Raw genomic sequence first — 17,023 nt, 5'->3', positions numbered from 1 at the left:
ATGTAAGCGGCTAATAATTTTATGCAGTAAGATTTTAAGAAACACCAACCATGCACATGTCTGACTTTGTGGATTTCTTTCTGATATTTCCAGACTTGGTTTCCCCACCACACTGGGGTAGCTTGAAAATGTAGTCATGGGTGGAAATGATCAAATCGCAGGGTGCATTATTATACATTGTAAATTTCATACTTTGAATACAGACATTTAATCTGAATCAGTTCATTTATCTATACTGATTCTGTTGCTGAATAGCTGACACTCGGCATTAGCTAAGTAACATCTAAAAAATAAGACAAATTTTATATGCTACAAAGGTTTTCCACCATAGAGAACAATTGTTTTACCAGACTTAGAACCATTTAAACATTCACACAGAACAGTTCTAGTTCTATATAGCAGTGATTCTCAAAGCAGTTCTTAAGGATCTCCAGATTCAAGATACAAGTCCAGATTTAGCTTGAACCCAACTAATAAAACACAAAGGCACAGAGCACAAATGTGACCGTCTGGGGCTCCCAGAGGACAGGGTTGGAGACCATGGCTATAAAGAACCATTCCCTTTACTAAAAAGCCCTTGAAGAATCCCTTTTTGCATTTTTCCCCACCGTCATGACACTTGGGAACGCATGAAAGGTAAAATATGGCTGCTTGAGCACTGTATTACTTTACAAAGTAGATTGATGCATTTGATACATGTAGAAAGTCTCAAAATATCATTCACTTTTTTTTGGTTGGCCCACTGATGCTTTGTAGATGCATAGCTTAGTAAATATTACATGCAAGATACAAGATTTGATTTCTCAAAGCCTAGCCCTAGCCCTAACCCTTCCCCATAAACCACAGCATTACCATTAACACCCTAGCCGAGTTTCTTCAGATAGTTTTTTTGAACAATTTGAACCCATATAGACAATCCACTGGGGGCTATACACATGAATATGGTGCAGGCCAAACATCTTGTACAGGTTTGTCAAAGACAGATCTTTGTGAATTTCTGTCGTGAATGAACTCTCTCTCACCCCCTGTTTAACAGATGTGCGTGGTCTGAGGGGTTTTCTGGACCAGGCGTCCCGCATGGGTTTGGATGTGTCTCTGCAGCAGGTGGACCGGAATGTCAGCAAGGTGTTCTCCACTCTATTCAGCACCATGAAGACCGAAGAACTGAACCGCTATCGGGATACACTGAGGCGGGCCATCCTGCTGTTGAGCCCTCGATCGGCACAAGTCTTCATCCACCAGGTCAGAAAAGTCTCCATATATTCTTTCTGTGATCAGATTGTAATTGTAAAGACTTGTGACACCGTAGCAGGATTGGTTTAGAAAGTGAAAAGGATGATGACAACATTGTAAGGCTGCTTGTGGAAGCCAGGCAAGGTGCTAACAACGAAAGGGATCTGATGCAGTTACATAAATAAGGTTTGCAGAAATGCTCCTCAGACCAGAAACAGCGTTCCTAGATTGAGAAGAGGTGGTAAAGTGCGGTGAATGTTTTGTTGGATGTGTGGAAAATGGGTGCCAAAGCAGATATCAATTATTGGCAAAAAGAAGTGATTGCATTTAGGCGTGTCAAAGACTCTAGTGTAAAGGAAGTAGCTGAATTTGAAGGTGTAGTAGCAGTGGCAAGGATCCCAGTCTACAGGGAGCAGAAGTGCTTAAGACTTCTAGAAGCAATTCTAGATTATTAAAATGATCATTTCCTGAGGACTGGGATTTTTGCCACTGCTGGTAGACCCGTATGACCGTACGCTTCCATACACCTGCAAATTCAGCTACTTCCTTCACACTATGGCCTTTAGCACACCCAAATGTAATCCCTCCTTTTTGCCAATCATTAACATCTGCTTTTGCGACCCATCCAATGAGACATTCACTGCACTGTGCAGCCTCTTTTTAATCTATGAATCTCGCCATGCACCCTGCAGGTATTTATAGCCAAACATCCTCATGCAGGAGTCTGAAGTTACTACCACCTTGCAGGCAAGGTGACAATTTTTTTATCCACTTAGTAGCTACACTATATTGCCAAAAGATTTTGGACACCTGCTCATCCAAGGTTTCGTCCAAAATCAAGTGTATGTAAGTTTGAAACATTAGTTCTGCAATAACGTTTCCCTGGAAGCATTGCTGAGAGGATTTGACTGCATATCGCCACTAGAGCATTTCTATGGTGAGGTGCTGATGTTGGATGGCTAGTTGTGGATCACAACCACCACTCCAACTCATTCCAAATGTATTGGATTGAGCTCAATCGCTCCAGAGAACACAATTCCACAGCTTCACCTGCTTAAAGCTGGAGGGCTTTCTACTCCTCTTGCCCATGCCTGGCTTTAGGCATAATAACCGTAGGCTTCCATGCAGCCATTTTAGAGGGTCCCATTCCATTGGCAGTGCTTTAATGTGGAGATTATGATAGCTTTTTATAAAAGCTTTGAACAGCTGTGTCAATAGTGGATGCACCCCAGTGCAGCTGAATTCACTCATAAGAAGGGGACTCCACAAACTTTTGGACATATAGTGTAGAGGTGTTACATCTCAGGGAGCCGTGCTAGCTAGCTTGGTATACATGGCACCTACTGAAGAGCTGCTTCTGGCAAGCCTTCTGAGAGTATTTTGGCATGGTAGTGGGTATGGAGACATTTGTTAAGTTGATATAGTAGTATAGTTTTATATTTTCAGTGTGATAAAAATGCAGGAGAAAGTGATAATGTGATATACCACCACAAACACCCCACATCACGGCTGAAGATGATGTGTTTTGACTACTAAAAGGACAGAAATCTGTGGTCAGACTTTGCCTCAGTCGCTCTAGCTTGTGCTCTCAGTGTTAGCTTGTGTTTATTGACTCGTTTCTAGTGTGATAACAGTGGTCTGCACATTACATCTGCATTGCGTCTGCTGACTAGCTTCAGATGGGAGTGAAATGGAATGGAACAAAGAGCAGAGTGTTGTTTGTGTGTTCTAATGGCTGCAGCAAGCCATTATTGTTCCAGATATTGACGAACTTGTTGATTGTATTTTCAATTATTTGATTATTCTAAAAGCCCAGCTTTGGCTGTTTGTCTTAGTTTGGAAAAGTACTATAAAATAAAATAAAAAAAAGTTTAGCTGGATAGCCGGTCTCACAGACTTCACTCAAGTTTACAATTCCCACCTATGCACAGCAAACTATGGCATAACCAATCAGCCATGAAATAAGCATTGATTATTAGCATTGGTTACCTTAAGCCCTATTTGGACGGGATTCGCTTTCCATGGGGAGGTGGGGACATCAGTGAAGACTTAAGAATAACAGCAGGTTACGCGGGTAAATATCCCGCCATATCCGGGACAGTGGGGTAAAAGTAAATTCCCCATATATAATGAAATTTAGTGCAGAAAAACTAGCAATTCTCACAAAATTGAAACACGATCTGATGTTTCATATAAAAACAATAAAAGCACTTTCCACACAAACTCAAACACTCACACATCCCGTGAAATGCCCACAGCCAACTCACCCAGTTAATGCTACGCTTTACTGTGAATTAAATGATTGTTTATATTAATGTCAGTCGCTAGATTTTAGTGGTTTAATACTTTTTTTGAAGGCAAATAGCAAATAAAATGTTAAATGTTTTCATAATATTCAGTTTTTTTGTTTGTTATTAAATAAACACCTTTTTTTATCAATGTGAGGGCAAGCTTAAATGGTATAAAATGTACCCATTAAGCATTGGCAGACTTTTTTGCTTTTACAGCTGTAAATAATACAGTAATATAATGACTATAAAATGGATTCATTTCATTTTAACACCATGTATGCTGCTGAAATCTTGATCAGAGAATCTAAAATGTAAAATTTGTGCCAGTGTAGATTTTGGTGAGCATAATAGATACGTTTACCCTAAACAGCATAGTTTACCTAAGCTCAACCCACACACAAGAACACTATCCTTGTTGTAATAAGTTTCTCAGACTTCTCTGAACAGGCCTAGTGTTATGACTGTTAACCCTTAAATCCACCTCTGAACTTTTCCTTCACCGCGCTAACAGCAACTGAGTGTTCTTCAGTAATGTTTAATTAGGTGTAAAAACACATGGCAAATGGTCTGGCACCTCCAGACTATCTTCAGAGCTCCTGAAGTCATTGCTCCTCTCTCCTAGACTACAGGTTTTCACACCTACCTCTTTGGTACGTCTCACAGGTGCACAGTTAGAGACTATAGCTCATCTTTTTCCTTCACACTTTGTGTTCGTCATCGTTGTGCCCTTACATCTGAGGTCAGCCTCTGACCACAGGTCCACTATTTGTCTGAATAGTTTTAGCTTGGCGGACTGTCCGCAACTATTTGCCGGGTGAGAATGATCCTTCACCCATGGTCAGCGGTGGTCTTGTAGCGATTCTTTCCTATTGACAGACAAGATAGAAGGTGGCGCACCAACAGATGGGCTACTGTGGGTAACTGTAAACCTACAGAGTGTATCTGTGTGATGCATTGAGTTTAATTCTACAAGTTATTTGAGTGTTATTTTTTTTTTTCTGGAGGAAACGACAGCTTCACCCCCTGGTAAAGAGCAAGTCGATTATCTTGCTGCCTGACATGGATGGTCAAGCCATAAAAGTTGTTGTAGCACCATCTTTGCTTCTATGCAAACCCCTTCTATGATTGAGGCTAAAAATGCCAAATGCAAGTGCATCTCTTTCCAGTCAAGAAATCAGAACATTTGCAGGAGGTTAATGCAAGGGTGCTGTCAAGAAATCTGGGCCTGTTAAAAGCTATAACACCTGGCCCACAACTCTTAACAATTCTGCCACAATACTTTACTAAAACATTTTCTAGGGCCCCTGTCAGTCACAGGCCCTGAGAATTGTCCTAACTCCTCCACACGCAAGTTTGTAAGATGCTGTTGTCGACGTTGTTGTGACTTTTTCTTGGTTTGTTAATGACTTACATGGAGCTAGCTGAGTGTAACAGCGCCGGTGGAGAATCTTGAGCCTGCCTTCCCTGCATGGCTGTAAAATGGATGTGGTGTTGTGTTTCTGTCTGTTGCTAATCGAGGGTGCTAATAGCAATAATCACAATAACATGTATAAGCTACATTTTATATATCCTGTCACAAACATATCAGAATATTCACCCTTGTTTTGGAATAAAATCAGCCTGGGGCATCACAGATGCCATGTTACCACAATAGTCATGGGCAAAGGATGCGATTTGACTAATGTTAGAAAGGGCATGATAAAAAGGTAACAGACGTGGGATAACCTCATGGGATGTTCTTGAGCTGCCGTAGTGAAGGTGTACCAAGAATGGACTTTGATGCCAGAGGGGAACGGTCGAATCCGGTGAGTGGTACAGTGCAATCCATGCACCACTGTAGAGCAGCTTACCTCTATAATGAACACCCTCCCTCACCTAATACAGTCCATGCCAAAAAGTCTCACCAGTGTCATCCGAGCTGAGGGTTGTTATTCCCACTATTAGGTAGAGGGTCATAACATGCTGATTTGACAGTGTCATGATGAAAGGACCAATAGGAATGCCCCAGAATCATATTTTATGTTGACTTACAATGAAAGTTAAGGTTTTTCTCTTCTCCTGTAAAGCTGTTATATTGGAGATACAAGGCTGTTTTTTATCTTGTAGTTAATGTGTTCTAAAAGAATAGGTGGTGTATAATATTAAAATCAAAACTGAAGTCTAAAATGCATGATGTATGAATGCATTCTGTTTTGGGTCTTTCGCAGCACAGACGGCTCTGAGAAGCAAGGTATTGAAAGAGGGAGACAGAAGGAAATAGACCGAAACTAGTTCATCTTCAACTGAACATTCTTTTCACAGTTTACTGCTCTGTCAATAGTGTGTGCAAAACATTCCTGATATATATAAGAGAGCTCCTACACTGCTGCAAGTGAAAATGGATTTGCTATAGTTTCTGTTCTGGGAGGCTAAACAACAACACAGTACAACTAAACTCACTTTAGTTCTCTGTTTCTAGACAGACTCTCTGTGCATCTGTATGTGTGTGTTTGTACAATCCCAGATATATTGTATCTGGGGTTATATTAAGTTCTATCTCTGCCACCTTAAACCCATTCGCAAGTGGGTTCGGGCTGTCTGCAGTGGTCTGCCCAGAGTGAGTTCTTTTGGCTTGTGTGCAACCAATAGTCTAAAATGACCATAAAGCAGCATCAGCTGTATGTCATCTGCAGAACGATGTGGGGCATCAACAGGATATGCATGCAGATGAGTTCAGATCAGGCATGCTGTGATAGTTTTTGTGGTTATAAGTGGTGACATTTCATGACTTTGGTTCCTAAACAACATGAAATGTTTACCTCTTCAGAAATGTCACATTTCTGTTGAATGAGGTGGTTAAATTTCCAGCACAACCAACATATGACTGTGAAAGAATTTATATTGCATTAACTGCTGTTTCGAATTGTCAGACTCCGTATTATGGGATTTAACCACAGTAACACACGCCCACACTGCCCAGCATTAACAGATTATTAACAGATAAAGTATTTTCATGCCTTCTGGCTCTGTCCTCAAATTCTTATTTCTGGTCGAAGGTCATGGGTAAGTTATCTGAGATCCCGGGCCTGAACCATTACATCACTACTTAACGATATCTAAACATATTAAATCCTTTCTATTGACATCTTTCACCATTGCCAAAAAACAAATCTACTTAGTTGCAAAGATAGAACCCACATCTCCATAGAACACAGGGTTTTACAGGGTTTGATGCACATATAAAAACAAGCAAGCACACCAGTCAGTTGTTGCACAGTGCAAAACTATCATAATTGGTAAAGGATGCAAAAGGGCCTGGTAATAGAGTACCGCTGTAGCAAAGGTGTACAGAGAATGAACTTCTCACACACTGAGTGCCTCCCAACGCCATAACAGTGGTGTCTCATGGGCCATTAATGCCAGAGGGGACTGGCGACTCGGCGAGTGGTACAGAACAATCGGTGTTCCACTGTGGGGCATTTCACCTGTATAATGAACACCTCCCACCTGGCTAGTGTTGTCCGAGCCAAAGGTGGTTATTCCCACTATTAAGTAGGTGGTCATAACATTCTGATTTGACTGTGTCAAAATGTCACAATGAATGGACCAAAAGAAATGCTCCAAATGACTTGAAAGTGAAGTTATGTTTTCCCCTCCTCCTGTAAAATTGCTATTTTGGAGATTGGAACCTAGAAAACATTAAAGGGTCATATTTTCTATTATACTGAGAGCTAACTAGCTGCCCTCGTCCCACACACTTTTTGAAAGAACACCAAGGTCTACTGTATATTATGTAAAACATGACTCTTTGATTGCTACAGCATGCAAATGAGGTATTTCCCGCATTCTAGTGTTTGCCTATGTCTGTCCACTCTTGTCAGTGTATGTCTATGTTTGTTCTAGCTCTGTCTTCTGTGTCTGGTCAGTCTGTTTGTGTAGTTCACCACTTAGAGTACTCATTTTGGGAATGTGGGTGGTGGGAGGGAAGCTACATATATACATATATACATATAGATAGATAGATAGATAGATAGATAGACAGAAAGAAAGTGCTGGTCCCTGGTTGGGAGGTGGCTGTCTCTCCAATGGATAGCGGCCTGGGGCTTAATAAAGAAGAAAAAAAAAAAACAAGGAGCACGACCAACACAGAACATTTCTGCGCTGCTCTAGTGAATAATGAGGGAAGGACACCAAACAGTCCATACCGTACAACTTTAAGACTCTTACCTTCATGATTTTAGGCTCCCTTCATTTTCCCCATTTCATTTGCTGGGCTTCATCCTAACTTTAGTTAATACAACATTTTTTTAGTTAAACATAAAAAAAGTTTCTTCTTCTTCTTAGAAACAAGTGAACATCTATAAAACTGCCTTCATATATAATTTAAACCAGCAGAACAATGAAAAACACAAGTTTACCCTACAAACACAGCTGTCCCAAACTGATAGAACTGTAATTAGGTGGGTTATGACAATATAAGCTTAAAGCACTGCCGCACTTTGGCACACAAACTGTTCCACTTTATCCAAAAACTGCTGAAGTGAAAAACAGTAGCTACCATAATTGTGTTCCAGGGTCTGCAGCATCCAAATAATACCTATATCCAGTACAGTTTTAACACAGAGAAGGTTATGAGGCTTTCATGAGGCCCATTTTTGCCTACTTACTTTGTATTTATGCCTGAATTCTGAGGTGTTTCTTTTAGTCCAAAGTACACAAAAGACCAAAAGAACTAAATTCAGCCATGTCACTCCACTGCTGCGTTCTCTCTGCTGCCCGCATCAGATAAAAAACCCTGATTCTGGCCTACCAAGCCCAGAATGGACCAGCCCCTCCGTACTTGATGGCAATGGTTAAAAGCCCAATCCGCACCAAGAGCCCTTCCAGCTTCAAGTACGGCTTGGTTCGACCCGCCATCCCTCAAAATCCACGGAAGACAAGGGGAAAACGTTGGGGGGACTTTTCCAAGGTGCCTCTCTTTACCTTTAAAAAGGGCCCCAATGGTTTCAAGGGTAAATTAAGATCAATGGAATGGAAAATGATGGTACTTTTATGGTACGTTTTCTTAATGCTTAATACACAAATAGTAAAACTTGCAACTTTAAAATGATTACAATAAATGACGTTTAAAAACACTTTCTTAACAAAGCATTATAGAAAAGTTTCTGCATAAAGCTGCTGGTTAACAACTCTGGATGTGGACAAAATTGAAGACTCAGATTTTCAGTGACGTGATGTATGATGGGTTATTGTGTGATGAGCTTTCAAAACACCTTCTTTTCTTAAAGCCTTCTTCTGCTTTGTGGATGTATTTATTCATTTATTTATTTTTTAATTAATTTTTTTGGACTTGGAGTCTTGGAGATCAGTTCATCTTCTACTCACTTAACTGTTCTGTTTCAGAAACTTTGACCAAGGGTGCCCAAACTTTGGCATGCCACGGTACAGTTGATGCATTACAGGTATCAAATAATTATGTTTGTACAGTTAAAAATTAACTTTTTACTTACTGACATATTCATTTGAACTCAAAACAACAATAGCTTTTATTAATGCATTTATTAAAACCATGCATTTATTAACAAATCATTTCAGAATGATTCATGCGCGGTTCATTAGAACTGTATAGGAGAAGACTGGTCTACTTCATGTAGAGTGCTGGGCCAGCAGTTCAGTACAGTGTCATGCACAGTTTATAGCCATCGCCATCTCACTGATAATGGAAGTAGAGCTGAAAGGAACAGGGGTTTGACACAGTGATAGATGTGAATCCAATGTGAGTAGTGCCTTGCTGTTTCAACACTCCATATAGTCAATCTGAACCTTAATTACTCTTTTATAGGATTCATTTGCCTAAATCTGATTTTCTTACTGCTGTCACTGCTGATTAATGGGAACTTAATATCTTGACCTGAAAGTACAAACTCTGGCATAATACTCTGCTAGATGCCTTTAATCAGTATGGATTTCATTGCATACATGTCAGTCTTAGTTGCTTGGTCCCTAGGTGATTGGTAAAAGTTTGCCCCAGGATAACAATGCGCCAGATTCATGAAATTCAAAGCCAGATTTACTGCGATGTTAAAAGGCACAGTAACGTGTTTGCTCATTTATGAATGCAGATTACCGGCCCGCTTCACTGTTTGCATAATATCTGGCTTTAGTGCTGGCTCTTTTCCCTTATTTGCATGCGCCATTAACAAGTCAGGGCACAGAGTAACGCCAGTGTCACACCATAGCCCTAAAAGGCCTAAAAGATCATTTTAATCTTGAAATCAACAGTTCAGGGGCATGCGAGTGTGTTTTGTACTTAGCACTAATGTGAATTGTATAGAAACTTCCCATTCTTCCGCTCTATCAGCACAGCTTGTGGTGTGATTGAGTTTTGTGGTTGTTCTGAAGGGTAGCCCCAGGCCCCTGCACTGCCACACACTACAGCAAAAAGGCAGACTGCAGGGGTTGCCTAAAAGGTATATAACATCTGAACACAAACCCACTATTCCATGTTCCCTGTGGACCTTTAGCACTGGAGGAGCCACACCACCATGTTGTCTTCTTTCTCTAAGCCTGGTGGGTAACAAGATCTAAACTCATGGGCTGCTGTTCTTTGCTGCATGCCTGAAGGCATAAGCTGAATTAAGCACTGCAGTTGTAATAATTCTAAAACCAGGGCAACAAAATAGTCTCAAAACGAGTTACACTTGGTTTTACCCAAAGGAGACTTTAAAAAACAATATAAATACTAATACTTTTTCTCAGTATATCTCCATGATTTAATAGAGATATTATCCTAGCAGTAGAGCTTACTTTGGTAAAGGGACACATGTATACAGTACAAAGAAATGGGCGATATCAAATGTTTTCTGATAATTTACTGTGCTGAATTATTTATCTCAGTGTTACTGAGCTCTACTAAAGCCTGAGTAGACTAATAAATCACTGTGCTGATCAGTTATTTATCTCAGTGTTACTGAGCTCTACTAAAGCCTGAGTAGACTAATAAATCACTGTGCTGATCAGTTATTTATCTCAGTGTTACTGAGCTCTACTAAAGCCTGAGTAGACTGATACATCACTGTGCTGATCAGTTATTTATCTCAGTGTTACTGAGCTCTACTAAAGCCTGAGTAGACTGATAAATCACTGTGCTGATTAGTTATTTATCTCAGTGTGCTGAGCTCTGCTAAAGCTGAGTTATTAATCAGTTATTAATCTTAGTATTTATTTATTTAGTACTTATGCACAGTATTTAGGTTTCCACATGTTTCAAGCATCCCACGTCTCAGTGTTTCAGTAATGTACTTAGTAGAACAGCCTTATGTTATGCACATACTGATTACTTTGAGCAACCATTTGTGGAGAAGGGGGAGCAAGTTTCCCAGGATGAGTTTTACAGAGCTGGACTTGACTGACCATATTTCAGATTTCTACACCTACCCAGCTTTAGTTTTAAATGAGAAGCCGGTTAATGACTTGATTAGTCTAGCCAAGGTTTCCCAAGCCATTCGATATCTGGTCGCCGCGGGCTGCATGCTGCTCAGTGCCCGTGTGTAGGCCTGATGTGATAGTGCTGCTCTGATTCCCTGAGCAGGCAGAGCTGCTGAGCATATGGGCCGATAATGTCAATCAAACAGTAACCTACAGAGGCTTCAAAAACACCAGGGAAAACTACACAAGGCCTTGGCAGCGAAGTTATCATGCTCTTTTTGCGCTGCACGCCCTTAGATATGAGGTGGGGTGCGTGTCTCAATATGTCCATCCATATTCAGCAGGTGGGGTGCAGATCTCTGACCACAACAAATCGATTGCAGTGTTTAGAAATTCTAGCAGTTCTTACATTGAAATGATTCAATGTGTGAAATCTCACTATACAGAATACTTAAATGTGAGTTTGCATAGTAGTGGAGTAGTAGACTGCCCAAGAATTATTTAAGGCCAATACAATTATACACAGGCCAGTATTTCTGTGAACTGATTTTTTTCTGGGGTAGGATGGATGTACAACATCATGTTTAATAGAAAAAAAACAACAATGTGGAATTTTCTAAAATCAACATAGGGTTCAAAATAAAGGTATAAAAAGGTGAGGCTCTCAGCCCCAAGACCACTGTACTGACCGTTGAGCATGGTGGTTGTAGTTGGGTGGTGGGGTTGTTTTGCTGCCAGTGGAACTGGTATGTTGCATAAAGTGAATGGAATAATTAAGAAGGACAAACTCAGAATTGTTCAGCATATCCTCAGGCCATCAGCTAGACATTTCAGACAGTGTGGTCCTGACATCAACTTTATTGAAAGTATTGGTACTGTGCTTTAGTGTGTGTTAATACCTGTAGTTCAGTTCTCTTTAATTAAGGTGAAAGGGTAACATATGATGCACAGATATGACAAAAGGCTGCAAGTAGAGTTCTGCACAAGGCGGACGTGTACTGCTGTGTACGTCTGGGCTTACTGCCACAGAAGAACGTCTTTACTGAGGGAATTGTCTTTACTGAATTAAATGGGATTGTAATGGTGACTAATGGAGACTATATGGAGATATACTACTAATGCCCATAACATAACCATCAGATATGCCTTTGGTTTGTACTGTGTTCATACCTCAAACGAACAGACCGAGGCTAAAATGGACTGAGACCCACCTGCTGACAGTCTCGCTCCGCTTGAACTGTACTAACAGACCAATAGCACCAGGGTTTGTTTTTAATCCAACCAAAGCTGACAACTATAAACACACCAGGTCAAGTCAGGTCTGTACCAGGAAACCAACAAATTTAACTGAACTCCAACACCAATGCTGTAACTCATCCAGTCCCCATATCAAGGACAGTTGAAAGAAAGCACTGAATGGGCAATATTGCAATGACATTCATGCCCATGATGAGAGCACGTCAACAGCTATTAATAACATATTAATAACATATTAATAACGGAGAGCTAGGCTAAGCACAGCCTCCACCCCATGGGGGTAGTTAGTGTTTCCACAGTGTTACTGCAGAAGCTTTTAATTAAAGGTTTGTCAGAAACATACTACAGATGTCCAAAAATAAAGAAAGAAAATATAAATGCAGCTGCTAGCCTTCGTTGGCTGGGGGCCCAGAGAAAGAGGCCACAGTTGGCCTTGGTCTCTTCATGGTGGGTAGATGGCACTTTCCCCCCACGTCACTCCAGTGCAATGCCGGATGGCACTGGCATCTGCTGGCCGATGCATCAGAGCCAAGTACGGAGTCGGTACAGAGCCGGCCTTCTTCCGAGTACATTGTTTGCGTGATGTGTACAGTGACGTTGCCCCGGTGGCAGTTTAGATAAAAAGGTGTTGGTTCAGCAGTTGGTGAGAACATTGCATGTGATAGGGGGAGAATGTATGTATAGGTTGGGTAATTGGTGATCCAAATTGGGGAGAAAATGGGTAAAAATAAATAAATAAATAAATAAAAAAAAGATAATCTAAGTTTGTCAATGTCTTTTCAAAGGGATACAGAGGATTACATGCGTGTACACACACACACACACACACACACAATCACATATGCACACCTATGCCTCATCCATCACTGCCAGTCCTAATAAAGAGGGCCTGGGATAATTAAGCGTGTCCGATTGTGTTTTCAAGATTCAAATTTTTAAGCCCAGTGAATGCAAGCGACATGCTGATTAGAGGGGGAGACCCAATTAGCTGTTCACAGCATGCTGATGACTTTCTCTACTCCGCTGCTCATTGATTGTCCTGATCTGCAAGTCATTGTTTCAGACCAAGACCTGTTTGTTTTGGGGTGGGGGGGCTATTATGACTCCTTCCTTTAACTTGCAGGGTCTAATGGCTTTGTTCTGCATGCGTCAGAAAAGTGACTTAAAGGTATTGAAAACACATTCATACCATATTCTTTCCTTACTGGCTGTTGCATTTTCCCTTCTTCACCTGCTTTGTCTATGGCTAGCAGCGCTTTTGCTTGTGGGCTGGTTTAATCGTCTATGTATCGGCATCGGCCGATTTTTTTTTACCAAATATGTGATCGACCCTGAGACCTGCTTAACTTGTGATATTCTGCCAGTTGCTGCAGCTCTGTGCAAGGTCAAAAGACCCTGCAGTTCACTCCAGAGTAGAAATCCCTGCTTCGTGTGCTGATTGAATGATGGTGGCATTCATGTCTGGCTTCTTTTTTTTTTAAGCAGGATCAGACTCAAACTCACTCTTAACTTTTGATACCACTAGCAGGATACCACTGTCTAGAGGACATCACTTGGCTCAGTATAGTGAGTATCAGATCACAGCAGAGCTAGCAAACACACCTAACAACACTCTGAGCTACACAGCGCTGTTCCGGGCTCTCGTAGCTGCTCGGACTTCGACAAAGTTTTAAATGTGATTGATTCATCTTGAGAGACTTCAAAACACTTCGAAAGCCCCCGCCCTCGATTGGCATCGGCGATTGGGCGATCAGTATCCGCCCCAGAAACACAGATTGGTCCATCTCTAACTGGTTTTGGAATTTGCCTGTTTTGGTCAGTTCGGAGTTCATGGTTTGTCACTTCCATGTACCGAACTCTAATTAATCAACTATCTCAATACAGTGCTCAGTTCCACCCTCTAATGCCCTGTCTTAATGGAGTTTGGAAGAAAAACCTCTAGTATATGGTCCCACCCTTATCTTCATATTAATAACTCCTTCTTTTACTGAAGTAAATAGGTGCAGAAGGTCACTGCAGTGCTCGGCGACTTTTGCAAAGAGCAGGATCTCAAATCCTTCAGTGACTTACAGGCCGAATTCAGGCTTCACAAAAAACAATATATGCAAATATTTTGCATAGTTTGCAGAGAACCCCTCAACCCCTGCAACCTCTCATAACTCAGAGACTTATTTCAGGCCATGGTGGGATTCATGAGGAATCACTTAGCACTATCCTGAAAACTGCATGGAAATATGATTTTGGAATCTTGTTCCAGGAAAAGGAATGCGGTAACATCTTGCATAATTCGAAAAAGCATGTCACATGATACTCGAACTAGGTTAATTCTACTTAAGAGAATTAATAGAATGTATAGGACGCCCTCTAGACTCCACAGTGTTGGCCTTAAAAGCGATCCTGGGAGCTGGAAGTGCCCTGACATGAATATGTTAACTCATGTTCTGTGGTACTGCCCCAAAGTTCAGGACTTTCAGACCCTGCTTCATGATTGGATTCAGAGAATTGTTAGCCAGGAAGTCCTTTTTTCCAATCGCCTAGTTTTACTGGGGAAGCCGTCCACCCTGAAAGATACAATTCCAGCTATCTATACTGAATGTGTTCAGACCGCCATCATGTTGGGTAGGAGACTGCTCGTCCAACAATGGAATTCAGCTCACACGCCATCACTCACAGACTGGCAAAATCTGCTAACTAGGGTGGCAGCAGAAGAGCCTGTCTCCCTCTCTTAGGGGGGCAGAGTGGAACAGCATTACTTGAAATGGAAAAAAACTGCTTCAGTACATGAATAGTCCTTAAAGATAAGCATGACTTCGCCCCGTTCAGTGTAAAAGCACTATGTCCACACATACACACATGTACTTAGGCCATAGCCTCTTCGTATGTTGAAAGTTTGGGCAAAGTGTAGTGTATGTTAGGTATTGTGGTCTCCGTACTGACTTTTGTATTTAGTACCATCTAAGCTTAGAGGTATCTTTTGGATCCTAGCTGATCCAAACTAGCTAAGGGTATTTTCTAAGCAACCAGTGAAGCACTTTTGTAAGTCGCTCTGGATAAGAGCGTCTGCTAAATGCCTTCAGTGTAAATGCAAATAAAGCAATAAGCCATGAGAGAGCTGCGGTTTCATTAAGGGGAAGGGTGTTTTGGCTAAAACTTTATTCTCCTTGATAAAATCACAGTAACACATGGTTGCGAATGGTACTGCTTTTATAAAATAAAATATGATAAAATATGTTGGTGTTGAATTAATAAATGTATCCTATTTACAAAAAACATATACAATAAACTATTCTTCCGCCACACAAAGTAGTCACTGTTGTAAGTCAACGTGAGGGTGAAGGTTTAGCTATGATAATGTGGCGAAGCTGCTCCACAAACCAAAATATGTTGGTGTGTATATAAGGTTTTTCAGTTAAGTAGAAATGCCTAGATTTTCCCTCTTTCTGAAGGGACTCTTGCTCTAAAGGAGACGTCGCAGGATGTACAGTGCTTGGCTGGGGCTGTGTTTTTAGCCTTGAGCTCAAGAAGCTGAATGTGTAGCTTCAGCATTAGCTTTACCGAGCAATCTATAGGGCTGTATTTCTCTCCTGATCTCAGGCAATTCAGACAAACGAGAGACTTCAGTATTCAACTATTAAACTACATATGAGAGCTAACGTTAAGCAGGCTAATATTTGTGACATGCTGCCACTAACTGACTGGGCACAGTTTTCCATTCTGTGGCGCTTTAATAAGTCTTATCTTTGCCTAATACCGAATATGACTTCACCACATAGCTGTGTTTTGATTGATTTTTTGATTGAAGAACAATAATGAACTAACATTTCCGAGTATTCTCTTCACAAAAGCCTGCCCCAGACTCCCTAAGTACAAGCCTAGGCCCCTATTCATACATTTCTAGTGATACCCCTGCTGTCCATGCTGAGAGAAATGTGCTGTGCAACATCGCCGCTATTCAGAATTTTAAATGACATCACATTTGATTCGGCTTCCTCTCACAGCGGTTTTCAAACATGAGCATCACACAGTGGCTTATGAGCAACAGCATAATAAAATCAGTTCAGTCCATTGACGGCAAACTGAATTCATACTGGAGATAAAACACCATTGCCATTTCAGATATGTGATTAAACAGGCCAGCGAATAGCGGTGCTTTTGATTCAAATGTCACTTATTTGCCGCCAGACGAAGAAGGCGACTGTGCTGCTGAGGATCAGACAGTGGCTTCAGAACCAACTCACTGGCTTTGATCTTACTACCTTAAAAACAGACTAGCTTACGCACTGGGTCTGTTAGCTGCTCTGTATCTACACCTGCCGGACGTTTTCTCAGGTACACCTACCATACTGGTGCATTTTGCAGGTTTGCCATTACTGACTTTAGCTTATCGTTGCTGCACAGTTAAGCAGCCTCAACTCCATGTTCCTTAACAGAAAGGGACTGCCTTGAAACCACTGCCGAGAGACAGCACAGCAGTGACACAGGTATAGTAGTGTGTTGACGGTGTGTGATGGGCTGGAACAAGTAAATAAGGTAGTACTGGCTGTTTTGTTAAACACCACTTTTTTGTTATTGGCACAGTTTCTGGTAGTCGTCTTCTATCCAGGGTCAGTTTCTAACCACAGGATCGCTGTTGATGTTTTTGGTTGGTGGACTGTTCTTAACGCAGCAGTGATGCTAAGACGTGCACCAATCTCAGCATTGCTGCAGTGTTTTTCATTCAAGTCTGCTCCGCCCACACTTGCTAAGTGGGTTCCTGAGGAAGAACAAAGGACGACGCAAAGTGGTGGTCCTGAGGAAAGTGAGCCGACGCTGAAGGGCCGAAGCAAAAAGTTCAG

At 41.3% G+C, this 17,023-nt stretch overlaps 1 protein-coding gene across 2 annotated transcripts in view; it reads left to right on the top strand.

Moving 5' to 3' along the window:
- The window catches only part of grid1a (glutamate receptor, ionotropic, delta 1a), a 503,065-nt gene that overhangs the window by 349,004 nt on the left and 137,038 nt on the right, over positions 1-17,023 (top strand). For both annotated transcript variants that reach the window (XM_072689929.1, XM_072689930.1), the window contains exon 4: positions 1,037-1,242. In XM_072689929.1, coding sequence (XP_072546030.1) covers positions 1,037-1,242 — 206 coding nt within the window. The remainder of the gene's footprint in view (positions 1-1,036; positions 1,243-17,023) is intronic.

This window comes from Salminus brasiliensis, chromosome 10, assembly GCF_030463535.1.
Source record: "Salminus brasiliensis chromosome 10, fSalBra1.hap2, whole genome shotgun sequence".
Classification (NCBI taxonomy): Eukaryota; Metazoa; Chordata; class Actinopteri; order Characiformes; family Bryconidae; genus Salminus; species Salminus brasiliensis.
Note: the sequence above shows the minus strand (reverse complement) of the source record. Positions and strands in the feature narration are given on the sequence as shown.